Consider the following 14,177-nt stretch of genomic DNA (forward strand, 5'->3'; position numbering starts at 1 on the left):
CTTGCAGGAGCCTCATGGCAGGGGTTTACCATCCACCCCATTTTACGGATTTGGAAACCAAGGCTTAAAGAGCATTAGGCACTTGGCTAAGGACACACAGCTAGTAAAGGGTGGACCTGAGATTCGAGTCCAAACCCTCGACTGATTCCAAACTCTCTACTCTTTGTGTAGGGAAAGATGGCAGAGACTATGCTAGAGGGTGAAAGAGAAGGCAGCAACAAGTGGATAGAAGAGAAAATTCTAATTTCAAACCTCTATAACCCTCCATAATTCTGGAAAGAGGAGGGAAGGGAAAAGAGAGGTCCTGGCCCAGAGTGACCTGCTTGGGTCTGGAGAAAAGAAGATGGCACCTCAGAAAGTGAGTGCCAGGTCACAAGGAAATTCAATTACCTGCAACTCATTGAACATTTATGACACCTATTCTTGCTGAGCCTCGTATTGGGTGCTGGCATCATACAGACGAACCAAACAGGCTCCACTCTTGCCTGGAGGAGGAGGTGGGCACATAAATAAGAGGTGATGTCCTAAAGACCAGAAAATACTGGGACAGCACAAAGGCAACATCTGCTGACTCACCCCAGGAGGTTGGGAAACAACATCAAGGAAATGATAACTGAACCTGGAAACTCCCAGATAGGCAAGCAGGGAAGAACATTTCAGGCCAAAGGAGCAGCCTGAAAAAAAGCACAGGACGTGGAAGTGCTGGGAAAAGCAGGTATCAGGTGCAGGTGGATTGTAGGCCGTGCTTGGACTGAGAGCAGGAGATAAAGTTGGAAAGACAGGGTGAGGGTCAGAGGGCAAAGGATCTTGAATGCAATTCAGGACAACTAGACTTGAACCCCTGATCAGTGGTCCTCAAACCAATCCCTTGGGGAGCCAGGTGTTCCTCAAGCCAAGCTGAGGGGTTCTGCCATTAAATGAAAATGATAGCCACCTTTTCCTAATTTGCAAGAAGACAGATTAAATTACAATAAATAAAAAAATAATTAAAAATTACAGGAATAGAATTTCTCAGTTTTAAGGTACTTTTCCTCCAAATATTTTCCTGAAGCCTTAAGTGCAAACCAATAGTGTAAGAAAATGATAAAATCAGCATAGAATCATAGTTTTTTTTGTTTTTTTTCCCACTATTTTAAATTTCATATATCAATAGTTTATTGTGTTCTATAATGCACTGTGGCTTCGGTCTCTCCCTAAGCACTGGGGAGAGGTAGACATGGAAGAGCTTTAAGCAAAGAAAAGACAAAATCTGATCTTTCTGTTAAGAAAAACAAATCATTGTGGAGGCCTGGGAAAGGAGGAACTGGGGATGGAGAGATGCAGGGAAAGGATCCCAGTTAGTAAGAAGGCTATTGTCATAGTTCTAACAAGAGCTGATGGCCTGGACTGAAGGTGAGGGCTATAGGTATAGAGGAGGGAATAAATTCCAGTACTGAGGAGGGAGACCTGCTAGATGATTCTCTAAGCTTCCTGGCTAGACTACTCAGGTAATTCCGGAGAAGGAACCAATTTGGTAGGGAAGATGATATCAGCAGCTGATTGTCACCTAGAAAGACTTCCAACAGAGGGTTACTGTATACCTCCTAGTAAAAGTAGGCCTGTGTGTCACTGTGAAAATAGGTGGTGAGCAGGATAGGGTCGTGTGTGTGTGTGTGTGTGTGTGTGTGAATGCATAACTGTAATACCAAGCCCTTCCCCCACCAGGTTATTCTCTAGTGATAAAAACAAGCAGTGATAGCAGCATTATTCACATTAGCCAAAATGTGGAAGCAACCCAAGTGTCCATCAATAGAGAAATGGATAAACAAAATGTGTTATAGCCATCCAGTAGAATATTATTCAGCTATAAAAAGGAATGAAGTTCTGATACCTGCCACAACATCAATGAACTTTGAAGACATCATGTTGAATAAAATAAACCAGATTCAAAAGACAAATGTCATATGATTCCACTTATATGAAGTGCCTAGCGTATGTAAATTCATAGAGACAGAAAGTAGATTACAAGTTACCAGGAACCGGGAGGGGTGGAAGGAGGTGAGAAGGATGGGTTATTTTTGCTTATTGAATACAGAATTTCTATTTGGAGTGTCAAAAAAGTTTTGGAATTGGATGGTGGTGATGGTAGCACAATATCATGGATATAATTAGTACCACTGAATTGTATACTTAAACGTGATAAAATGAGAAATTTTATGTGGTATATATGTTAACCCAATAAAAAAGGAAAAGGAAAACAAGCGCTGACATTTATTGAGCACTTACCATGAGCCCGACACTAGCCTGAGTGTTTTACGTGTGCTATTTCTCATTTAATCTTCACAATGAACCCCTGGTAACAATTATCAGATGCTTCCATGTACCAAGAATTGTGCTAAATGCTTCAAGTGAATAACCTTGTCAAGTATCAAGCTTTAAACAGGTACCATTATCCACCCCACCCCCCATTTTAAGGATAAGGAAATGGAGATGCAGAGAGACCAAGATCAAATAGCTAAAAAATGGCAGAGCCAGGATTCAAAGTCAGGTTTGCCCAAGTCCAGCTCCCACACCCTTAATCACAGCACTTTGCTGTCCTCTCTTTCTCAGAGAGAACACAAACCAAAAACAACAGGTCAATACAATCCAGAGAAAGAAAATCTTCCTTTTCTTTCAAAGCACAGGCTCAGTGTTTCTCAAAGCCTGTTCCCTGGGTCACATGCATCAGAATATTCTTGGGGGCTTGTAAGAAATGGAACTTCCTGGACACCTCCCAAGATTCCAATTCAGTAGAGCTCAAGAGGGGCCTCAGGTGATTTTTCTGGACACTGAAGATTGAGAGTCACAGGACTGGCTCCAATAGCACCTCCTCTAAAAGCCCCACACCCCCCATCCCTTCTCCTTCAGATTTCAGCAGTTTACTCTGTCATACTTTTATGTTTAACTGGGATTCTAGTTTTTTACATTCATGTGTTCCCTCCCCTAAAAATAAGATCTAGCTTCTTTACTGGGCTACACCTTTTTACAAAGCACTTCATTGTCCCATCTAATCTCTTTGTAGACTGGGAGCATTTCGAGAAGGGGTCTCCTCTTTGTGATTTCTCCCTTATATCTGAACACACTTAAGTTTATACAAAGTGCTCTCATGTCCATGATAACATTAATCTATTGTTTCATCCACTCCTCCTTGAAGGAGGAATATTATCCCCGTGTAGAGGTGAGAAACAGATTGAGTTTTAGTCACTTGCCCAAGGTGACCCAGCTAGGAAGGGTCAGGGCTAGGCTTTGAACCCAAATCCTCTAACTCCAAGCCCAGTATTCCTGCCTCCTTATCAGTTTACACCCTATTCAGTGTAGGAAAGCAGGCTTTGTCTCCCTATGCCCTTACAGGGTAGTGGAGATTAAATGTGATAATGCCTATAAAGGGTCTAACACAGTGAGCATTCAAATGGCAGCAAGAAGGGGAAACTATGGCCAGAGGAGAGTAAATGACCCAAAACCAAACACCAAACCACAGGCCTGGGTGTAGGCACACTTTTTAGGACAGATCCAGACTCTCCTGGTTGGTAGAGCAGCTTTGGCTGGCTCGTAATCTCGCCATTCCCTTAGATGCCTCCACTTCCCTCTTCGTCTCCCCAAGGTGTCTCCCGAAGCGCCACCGCGTGGGGTGCGATGGAAGAAAGCCATTTAAAAACAGCAATGGGCGGGATCGTAGGCGGGGTTTCGTCTGGGGGCGGGACGGAAGGCGGGGCGCAGGCGCGCGGTCGCGGGAGGATGACGTTTCCCGGGCGCCCGGCTCTGTTTTACCGGAAAGGAGCATGTGGGTGTGCAGCACACAGTACTGGGCTAGAGCCCAGGCTCGGCCACTGCGGTTGGTTCTACCCGGTTCGGGCCGCCATGGGCCGACCGCCTCCTCCTACTCCGCATCCACCCAGCCCTCCCGGGTCCAGGCCTTGGTCTATGCGCACCACGGAGATCCAGCCAAGGTCGTCGAGTAAGAGGCAGTGCCGAGACTGGGGAAGGGGCCGGGGTCCCTAGAGGGGGAGAAAAGGGGATAGGAAGGGGGACCCAGGATCCGAAGAAGGGGCGGAGTAGGGTAAGGCCGAAACTGAAGCCCAGAGAGCATTTGACAGCTCAAAAAGTTCGTACCTTTAGGTGGCTGCAGACTGAGGGGCACAATTATAATGTTGGCAATTGAAATAATAATGGCTGACATGTAGTGATCGAGTACCACATGTCAGGTAGTCTCGTTTATATAGGTGCCCCCAATTGATGTTAAGTAACTGATTTATCCACATTTTGTAGTTGACAACTGAGGGATAAGAAAGGTAAAATCACTTGCCCTAGGTTACACAGACAGTGGCAGAGTCAGCGTTTGAACCCGGGTCCGACTGACTGACCTGCCTGAGTTCTTACCCTCTATTATTTTTTTGTTTCTGTAATCCCCTGCATCCATGGAAGAGATCTTCAGGATGTTTTAACCTCCATTATTGTATTTGGAACCTCACCTCTCAGTAAAGTAGGCCAGAGATCATTGTTTCCATTTTGCAGAGGGCAAGTCACTTGTCTGAAGCAATATGGCTAAAGAACCCAAGGCTCCTGACTCTTACTCCTGTGATTTCCTCTCCACTGCATTGTAAATGCACCTTCCTTTGGAGTAGTTAAAAAAAAAAAAAAAAAAAAAAAAAAGAACTCTGATTTTGGAGCCATACTAACCTAAGGTCCAATGCTCAGCCTCTTAGAAGCTGTTTGATCTTGGACAAGTCACTCTGAGCCCTCATTACTTGTGTGACTGTGTCCTCCTAAAATTCTGTTGGGTCTTAATCCATGATTTTTGCATGTGGCTGATAAAAATAGTATGTGAATTGTCAACCAGTATAAATCTGCATATAAATAAATAGCTCTAGCCATTCCGAAGGACTAGTGGGGCTACTGGAGTGGAGCTAAGACAAAAGCACTGGTCTGGGAATCAGGTCAAATCCCTATCTTACACTGTGTGTTTGGCAAGTTACTTAGGTTCTCTAAGCCTCAATTTCTTCATCCAAAAGGAGACAATACAGGCATAGGTCATAGTGCTGATGAGATGAGATCAGTCTAATGCTCTCCACCTACAAGCACCTGCTTTTCCTTCTTTACACCTCTGCTTTGATTTCCAGCAAATAGCTTGAGTGTTTTCCAAAGGACAGGCAAACATGGATTATTTTAATGGTTAAAATACAGGCTAGATGTTTTAACAGCTGGAGAGGATAAACCTCCAATAGATTGAAGGTCATGCACTCAGCCTGGTCACATATACCATTAGAGCAATTGGGAAGAAGACTGAGACGACACATCAGTCAGTAATCCCCAAATTGCATGTTGATCATAGATGATGAATCACTGGGTTGGGAAGACATCTCCCCGAGGACTCTGCTGTAGTGAGCTGGTAAAGCTCTGAGAAGCACCCCTCCATTTCCAGGAAGGCACCTAAATGGGTTGATGGTTTAATGCTTATAAGGCTTGTAATTTATATGTCTAATACAGGACCCACCATGAAACAGTTGCTCCAAAAATGTTAGTTCAACCGGAATCTAATTTCAGTAAGAGCACCTTTTATTGAGTTGTTACTGTGCTTGTTTTTAAAAGAAGAGAAGAATGAGGTATATGGTGATGAGGAGGGCATCTTAGATATCTGGGGACCCGAGGAAGGGTGGCAGAGGGTTAGGCAGGAGAGGAAAGGGTGTTTCTCTGACAGAGCTGAGGACAGCTTCTCCTGACTGGTTCCCTCCTTTTAGAGAACCAGGGAAGCTGAAACAAAACTGGTCTAAGTAATTTCCCAGAAGTTCAAACCTTGAAACTTCTGCATAGCATTGTGTTCAACCTTGGCTTCACATCTCAGTCACCTGTGGTTCTTTTAGAGACTACAGGTTCTCAGGCCCCACCCCTGAGGTACTTAATAAGTCCAGGGACCTCCTGAGCATATGTGGTTTTTAAAGCTCTTCACGTGACTCTGATCCCCAAGCCAGGGTTGAGAACCACTGCCCTGTGGATACAGATTGTCAAGCAAGCAGTAGTTCTCTCTCTGCCTCAGAAAGGAAACTTTCCTTTCTGACCCACTTTCAGGTGACTTAACTTGTCCGTGTGTGGACTGAGGTCAGAGGCTGGGATTCTCTTCCTTGTAGTCATGTCTTAGGAGGGTTAGGGTTTCCACACTGGCACAGAAAGAATCAAGTGTCCTTTACACATCCCAGTTACACCAGGTAGGGTCGTGGAACTCCCCAGAGTCCATACATTCCCCACACTGGTGAGTTTTGTGATACTTGCACTGTGGGCCAGAGCTCTGGGAGCCGGAGGGAAGGATGAGGTCAGTCTACACAGTATAGTGCATCTAGATCTGCCCAGACCTGAGATGTCATGAAACTCTAAGGCCTCTAGGTAGCTCCTATTCACATTCAGAATGTCCCCAAAACATTCCAGCTATTTTCTCTACTAAGCTATTTTCCTCTGACTTGAAGTTTCTCTCCCCTCCCCATAAAATGGGCTCCACTAAAAAAGCACTTTGGTCTTTTTCATTTAAAGAATTATTAATTGCTGATTGAATGAATTAAGACTGTACAGGAGAGAATGACAAACATTCTAGAAATCTCAGAGGTCCTCATGACCATTATCCCTTGTAGAGAGTTCTGGATTCTCTATCAGATAGTTCCCTGGAACCCCTTGCAGGATTTTGCTATTCTCCAGGTCTTATGGTGAAAACAGCTCTCATTTACTGTACATCTACTATGTGGCAGGCATTGGGCTAAGTTCTTTACATATATTATGAAATTTAAAAATCATGTTTTACAAATAAGGGAACTGAGACTTGAGAAGGCCAAAAGTCATTTCTCCAAAATCATACAAGATGCCCCTTTGTTATTAAAATTCCTCGATGTAGACATACACCTGAAGAAACAATGCCAGTCTTTTCAAATCTTCTTTTGAGAATGAGTTGAGGTATAAAATTGGTAATATGATGGGTCAAAACAGAAGACATAAGTATAGTCATTCAGGTGACTCCGAGTCTACTCTTCTCAGAAAGGGCAGTCCCACCCTGGGGAAGAAAATAGAAATACTTTCCTCTATCTCCTTCCCTTTTCTGGATCCTTAAGCTTTCATAAAACAGCATCCTGATCATCATGACTTTCTCACCTGCCTGCTGCTAGTACTAAATGAGTTCCTGAAACTAAGCTGTGGAGCCCTTGGACACATACCCATTCTGTCTTAGGCCACGCAGAACTTTGGGGAGCAAGTGGTGGGAACTCAGGTTGTATAGGTGGTGAGTTCTCACTGTAGGACACTGTTTACCCTCAGGGAATTTCTTCTTTTTAGATACCAGTGTTTAAAATGGTTGTCTGTTTAAAACCAAAACTATGCAGATGACTTGGTTTTAAGCCAGAATTATAGTACTTTGGGGGAAAAAATATGATTTGGTGCTCTGTTAAGAACTGGAATTTTGTTTTCTGCTTTTTGTTTTGTTTTAAGTTGCCTGGAGCTCTTTATTGTGGGTATGAATGGAATGGGAACAGAATTCATTGATATATTAATCAGTTAGTTAGTATTTATTCATTGAAGGCCTATAAGTGCTAGGCAGTGAGGGAGCAGAGATGGATAATATGTGATCTTTGCCCTTAAGGAACTTACAGTCTAGTTCAGGAGTTGGGCACCTGTAGTCCATGGAGGTAAGTGCTATGGTAGGGTATGTTCAGAGTGCTGTGGACACATAGAAGAGGGTGCCACATCCCTGCAGGGGGTGACCAGAGAATGCTAAGTCTTAAGTTGCATCCCCCAGGAGGTGGGGTGGGTGTTGTGTGTGGAAAGTATAGAAATGTTCCAATCAGAAGTCTGTATGTGCGAAGACTCGGGGACAAGAGAAAAACGTGGTATATCTGGTTAATATTTATTGAGTGCTTCCTATGCACCCAACTGTCATCCTGTGAGAAAGGAATCTGCTGAAACTGAGGCTCAGAGGGGACTTGCCCAAGGACACAAGATTGAAACTCAAGCCAGGTCCCACATCCTGTATGTTTGGACACTCTTCCTTCTAGATTTTACCACTGAACTGTGGAGTTTGGGGCAAGGCCATCTACCCTAGTTTCCTCTTGCCTGAGAGAGTGGAACTTGGCAAGTACACCTCTGAGGAATTGCACAATAGTCGGGGGTGGGGGGTTTCCCCCACATCCAGCACTCCTAGGAGGAATGCTGCCACCCAGTGCAACTCCAAGTTATTATTACAGTCTGGCTGTCTCCTAGCAGCTACTGCAGTCCTCTGGTATGGTTCCAAGCCTTTCCTACCTTGGGTGGGTGGGAGGGGTCCTCTTTTTAAAGAAGGAGAAACAAAGATGACACAAGGTTAGACTGGCTCAGGATGCTCCACTGGGGCCACCTGCAAGAGCATTATCCTGGGGACCAGGTGACCTGGGTTCCAGTCCCAATTCTGCCAGTAATCAGAGCGAGGAATTCACTCCAGTCTACGTTCTCTTCTGTTATTCCTTGATAACCAAGGGTTGACCAAGGTCAGCAGTGGTAAATATAGGCATGCAAGCTGTTATCCCCATCTTCTGTGCCAGTGACAGACCTTCATAGCTCCCTTTTTTATATACCTCAAGATCTACACACCTCTTTCCCCCATGCTCCCCAAACAACACTCTTTCCCACTTAAACTAGATGAGGCCTCAACTTCCTCAACATGATGATGCAGCCACAGGAGTTGTTAGGAGATGTGAATCTTCTTTCCAATCCCTGGACCAGTACTTCCAGCTTCGACAATTCTATGAAACTAAAGCAGCATGAGTCTGCCTGCTTACCAGTGGTTGCTCCAGCAACCTCCAGGGAGCAACAGTGTGGCTAGAAATCTGGGGTCTTGGCCAGAAGATTTCACCAAAGGCCCACTTTACCCTTGGTTGATTACACAGTCAGCAGCTTCTTTTGTACCTGTCAGGGAGACAACAGCAGCTGCAGGCAGGGACTCCGCCCCCTGCAGTGGCCCAGTCTTGCCCTCTGGAACAAGAAGAGTTAGGCCTCAGCAAACTAAGCAGCAGAGACTGCGACTCCCTCCAAGCAGGGTTTCCCTGAAGTCAGTGATGGAGGACTTGCAAGGGTCTTGCAAGGTTTCTGGTAATCGTAGTTGAAGGAACTCAGGGAATTCAGAAGGTAGGGAATGGTTTTTGTTTGTTTGTTTGTTTGTTTGCCAACCCTGCCTAGAGACTTGCAGAAGTTACCCTAAGTCTCTGATTCCCCTCAGTTCAAAATGATTGCACTAGTAAGCAAAAAGATATATCCTGAAGGGTGGGAAGGCAGGATTACTGCAAGGCAGGGAAGCCAAAGAGGCACAAGAAGGGAGGTGGGTATGCGTGGCACACCAACTGACGTGGAACAAGTAGGCTTTGCTCTGGGAAAGGAGCTGTCCCTCAGAACCCCACAAGTTGAGGCCTCCAGCATCCCCTCCTGGGGGGTGAGCTGTTACAAGCTGTGAGCCAAGACACTTCATTCCTTTACAATTGCCCAGTTGTGCCTTGTGTATTAATTATTAATCACACCCCAGAACAGTGTTCCCGGCATGCCAGACATTTCACTAAATCACAGAGGACAGCTTGTTCGTGACCAAGGGGACTGCAGTCAGACTTGGGAAAGCCATGTAAAGTATTGGTTTCCTTTACCCAGTGCCCCACGATGGGAGGTACACACTTGGCTCTCTGTACTGAGCAGATGAGAAAGTACATGTGGCCAGTGACTACCTCTCCCTGCCTATTTTTTCTGCTCAAAATGATATTGACCTATTTGAGGTGATTGAGTAAAAAATGCAAGATAAGAACAAAGAGTTGCTAATTAAATGTGGAAGATGGGAAAGATATCTTAGCAAACTTGTAATGCCCCCTTGGAGGGCAAATATAACTGAGCCAGTCCCCAGTCTACTGGCCTCTTTTTTCCCCTTCTCAAACAGTTCTTTCTTCTGCCTGCTTTTGTTTCCCTTGCATTTCATACAACCTTACAGGTGTAGAACCTCAGCCTCAAAGGAGGTATTGTGACCTTATCCAGTCTGGGATCTGTCAGTTGAAGACTGGCTTCCCTCTGGGTTACACAGCCCTGTTAGACTCACAGGGGAAGGACATGAACAGTCCCAGGGAAATGACTTGAGATCTTGCTGGGCTGTGTTTGGTGCCTCATTTGCACTCTGTGACAGCCATCTGTTCCTTTGGTGAATTTAATTAAAAAAAAAAATAGTGAAGAAATTGCTAGCATTACAGCAGAGGTCCAACTCCTAGAATTCAGACTCAGACCCTGGTTTCCTTCCTGTCTTGGCAGAATGGTATCCTTGATGACGCTGTTAGAACTGTCTGCAGGAACAGCTTTATCTGTGACATTGATGGCGTTCCTTGGGGCAGGCTTGGGCTGGTGTCCCTCGTGCGACACAGCTGGACCAACACACCTTCTGCCAGGCATGCATCATGTGTCAGGCCTGCCCCCTGCCATCACCCACCTGTGTTTGCACCTTTCCATCTCTTAGACCCTTGTCCCTGCTTGGTCCTTGCCCCACTTTTCCTTCCCTCCCTCTTCTGTGAATCTCAACTTGCACAGGGCAAGCTAGGCTCCCCAGAAGACCAAGGAAAACTGAGAGCGGTTTTTAGCGCAGTGCAGCATTTCTCAAAACTGCTCTTTGAGGGAATGATATTCTCCAGGGGGAATGATGTTCATGTGCTGTGAAAATAGTGTCCCCAGCCTGAGTTAAATCTGGGAATCTCTGGAATACACAAAGTCACTTCTCAGAGCCTTCATGGTTGTCATGTGCCATCTGAATCTTACAAAGGGAGTTTAGTAGCAGCATTTCCCAAACGTATTTAACCCCAGGGAAAAATACCTAATAATATCTCCCAGAACTAGAATTCCATACGGTTTAGGGGGTACTGGCACAGTGTTTAACAGTGTGAGCTTTGGAGTCAAACTTAAGATCCATCTTGCTACTTACTAACATTTGAAACTTAGGCAAGTTACTGAACTTCTCTGAGCTGTTTCTTCATTTGTTAATGGGGCATGTGTGTGTCTGTGATGATACTCTCCACATAGGTGTTTTGAGGATTAAATTTGTCGTGTATATAAAATGCTAAGCACAATGCCTGGAGCTTACTCAGTGTTAGTTGTCATTTAATTACCCAGAATAAGCATCCTCTTCTCTGTATCCCTGCTTCAGGTTCCCTGCTTAGGACTTCATGTATGTCACCTCCCTCTCACTCCCGACGTGCTCTACCTTCCTCCCTGTCTCAGCATCCACTTGCCCAAGCCAGAAGCCGGGAGCCATCAAAGGCTTCCTGCTTCCTCCGCCCAAGAGTCATCATTGTCCCTTTCAGGTTATCAGATCCTTCTCTCCCTTCCCACAGCTCCAACTCTGACTACATCTCTTGCTGAGCCTACTGTCAGGTCAAATTATTTGCCATTCCCTCCAGCAATAATGCCTTGCTTCCTTACTGGCTCCACCCAATCAATTCCTGTAATGCTAAGGTATCACTTCTTCCAAAGACCATTTTTTAACCCTGTTTTCTTCCTCCCAGCAAGGTTAGGCACTGTCAGTCAACTTTAGCACCTTGAGTCTGCCTGTATTATATTCCTTCTCCCAGTGTTTCCACAGCTGGGTTCCCACTCACCCAAGCTCCCAGGCAGGGGATTTTATTTTAGTCATCTTTAAACCCCTAGGCACAGTACCTCTGGCACTTAGTAGGACCATCAGTCAATGTTTGTTAAATTAAATTCACTTGAGATTTCCAAAAAGTGCTATCTTCCTTTCAGTGATTCAATGGTTCCTTTCAGAAGTATAGCCAGCTAATTGTTTCAAAGGTTTCCTTGGATATTCCCGCTGCTGATATCAGCTGCCATTTTTCAGCATCTCCTGTGTATCAGGTACTTAGTAAATGCTTTATGTACATTAACTCTAATCCCTTCAGCTGGGTTCTAATAGTATCCTCATTTTATAGATGAGTATTCTGAGGCTCATCTAGCTAGTAAATGACCAAGACAGGATGCCAACCCAAGACTGTTTGTTTATCTCTAAATCCATGCTCTTTCTAGTGTATTACCCTCCGTCAAAGAACTGAGAACTATCTGAATGACCATAGATATGTAGATTAATAAGTAATCTTCTTGCAGATTGTATCTGCACTTCCTGGTGAGGAAAAGAGCCAGGGATCTTTGCTTGACTTGAACTCTCAAGGATAATATCCATTTTCATTTGAGCCCATCCTTCAGGGATGTTTTCCTAAACAGCCCAGAACCAAGAATAACAGGTATAAGCCTGAATAGCTAAATTCCTTGGGTTTATAATTTCCTAAATTCCTCCTGTAATTTCCTAAATGACTGACAGTTTTATGCCATATTTTTTCACTGGAGAGAAAAGTTAATCATTTCTTTAGGAAGCATTGAATGCTGTCTTGGTCCAAGCAAGTATTAAACCCTGAGTTAAGTAAATCTAAAAGTTCTCTGCCCTCTGTGAGCTCAGAGACTGAGAGAGACACTTAGCACCCAGTTTTGCCGTCAGCATGTGTGTAAAAGGAGCACTAGACTCTGGGTCTCCAAGCCTTGGATCCAAATCCAAACATATCTGCTATTCCAAAATCCAGAAAGCTCTGAAAACTGACAGTTTTTCATAATTCATTTGGAGGCAAAACCTGATCTGACAGGAGGTTTTTATGTGGTCTTCATCCATCCCACTTAGTGTGACTATTCATACCTTTTGCTGCAGAAACATTCATGTGAATGAGCAGAGGGTGCTGCTCCAGCCCCTGTTGAGGTCTAGATAAATATATGGTTCTACACTACAATTGCATGGAACTTTGAATGGGAGGTGAGCTATGGTAGGTCTGTATAGATTAGGGCCACATCCTAAGGTAATTTGGGTGGAGAATAAAAATATATATTCAGGGCCCCCTTGAGGAGCTGGGGTAGAATGCGGAGGTGTTGGACTTCCTCACCTGGATTGTTGCTGATAATCTTACAAACATTGGGAACTTTCTGCTTGGTGTGCTGGGCCCTCTGTTTTGAGGCTGGCCCCTGTGAGGCTCGTTGCTTCAGGGAGAGGCTAGACCTGCTTATGATTGTGCCTGGGAGTCTCCCACTGAGTGCCTCTTTATTGCTTAGATGTGGCCCTCTCTCTCTAGCTAGGCCACCTTGGCAGGTGATCTCACTGCCCTCCCCCCTGCATGGGACCTGGCTCCTGGGGGTGTAAATCTCCCTGGCAGTGCAGGGTGTGGCTCCCGGGGATGAGTCTGGACCCGGCATCATGGGATTGAGGGCATCTTGTTGACCAGGAGGGGGATGCAAAATGAAACAAAGTAGGGCTTCAGTGGCTGGGAGATTTCAGGTGGAGTCGAGGGGTCACTCTGGTGGACATTCTTACACACTGTGTAGATTACACTTTTTAGGTTTTAATATATTGGAATGGCTAGAAGTGAATACCTGAGACTGCCAAGCTCCAAGTAGCCTTGACTCTTGAAGATGATTGTGTGGCAGTGTAGCTTGCATAGGGTGACAGTGTGATTGTGAGGGCCTTGCAGATTGTACTACCTTTGTTCAGTGTATGGATGGATGGGTAGAAAAATGGGGACAGAACCTAGGTGAAGAATAGGGTGGGATTGGGGGTGAGGGGGTGGCTTGGGTGTTCTTTTTTTATTTTTATTTTTTATTCTGATTCTGATTCTTTTCTACTGTAAGGAAAATGTTCAAAAATAGATTGGGGTGATGAATGAACAACTATAGGATGGTGCTGTGAATAGTTGATTGCACACCATGGATGATTGTATGGTGTGTGAATGTATCTCAATAAAACTGAATTTTAAAAAAATAATAATTATATGTATATATATGGTTCTAAACTCCGGGGGCACATTCGGCCTCAAGAGTTTTGGAAAAGGGATTGTGAACCTATGGTTTATCATGATCAATTGAAAAAACGAGTGAAAAGGCTTTGTAAACGAAACAGCAATAAACTCATAAAATGTGTCTTAAATGCTATATTCTCCCCTTCTGAAAGAGAGTAATGGGAGCACTGAGGATAGAGCAAGTGATGTTGTTTTCAGGGTCTGGAAGAGGGTCAGAAGACATCTAAAGGAAATAAAATATGAGCTTGGTCTTAAAGTGTGCATTAAATTTCTTGGTAGATGGAGAAGCTGTGGAAAATAAATTCTGGACTGAGGAAG

At 44.6% G+C, this 14,177-nt stretch overlaps 1 protein-coding gene across 7 annotated transcripts in view; it reads left to right on the forward strand.

Annotated features, from left to right (window-relative positions):
• Positions 1–3,759: 3,759 nt before the first annotated feature.
• Positions 3,760–14,177, forward strand: part of MECR (mitochondrial trans-2-enoyl-CoA reductase) — a 39,331-nt gene continuing 28,913 nt past the window's right edge. For 3 of the 7 annotated variants that reach the window (XM_037827947.1, XM_037827950.1, XM_037827948.1), the window contains exon 1: positions 3,761–3,973. In XM_037827947.1, the coding sequence (XP_037683875.1) occupies positions 3,798–3,973 (176 nt within the window). In that variant the 5' untranslated portion in view covers positions 3,761–3,797. Of the gene's footprint in view, positions 3,974–14,177 lie in introns of all 7 variants that reach the window. The other 4 variants (XM_037827946.1, XM_037827943.1, XM_037827944.1 and 1 more) reach the window with 3 other exon arrangements.

Source organism: Choloepus didactylus, chromosome 2 (assembly GCF_015220235.1).
Source record: "Choloepus didactylus isolate mChoDid1 chromosome 2, mChoDid1.pri, whole genome shotgun sequence".
Classification (NCBI taxonomy): domain Eukaryota; kingdom Metazoa; phylum Chordata; class Mammalia; order Pilosa; family Megalonychidae; genus Choloepus; species Choloepus didactylus.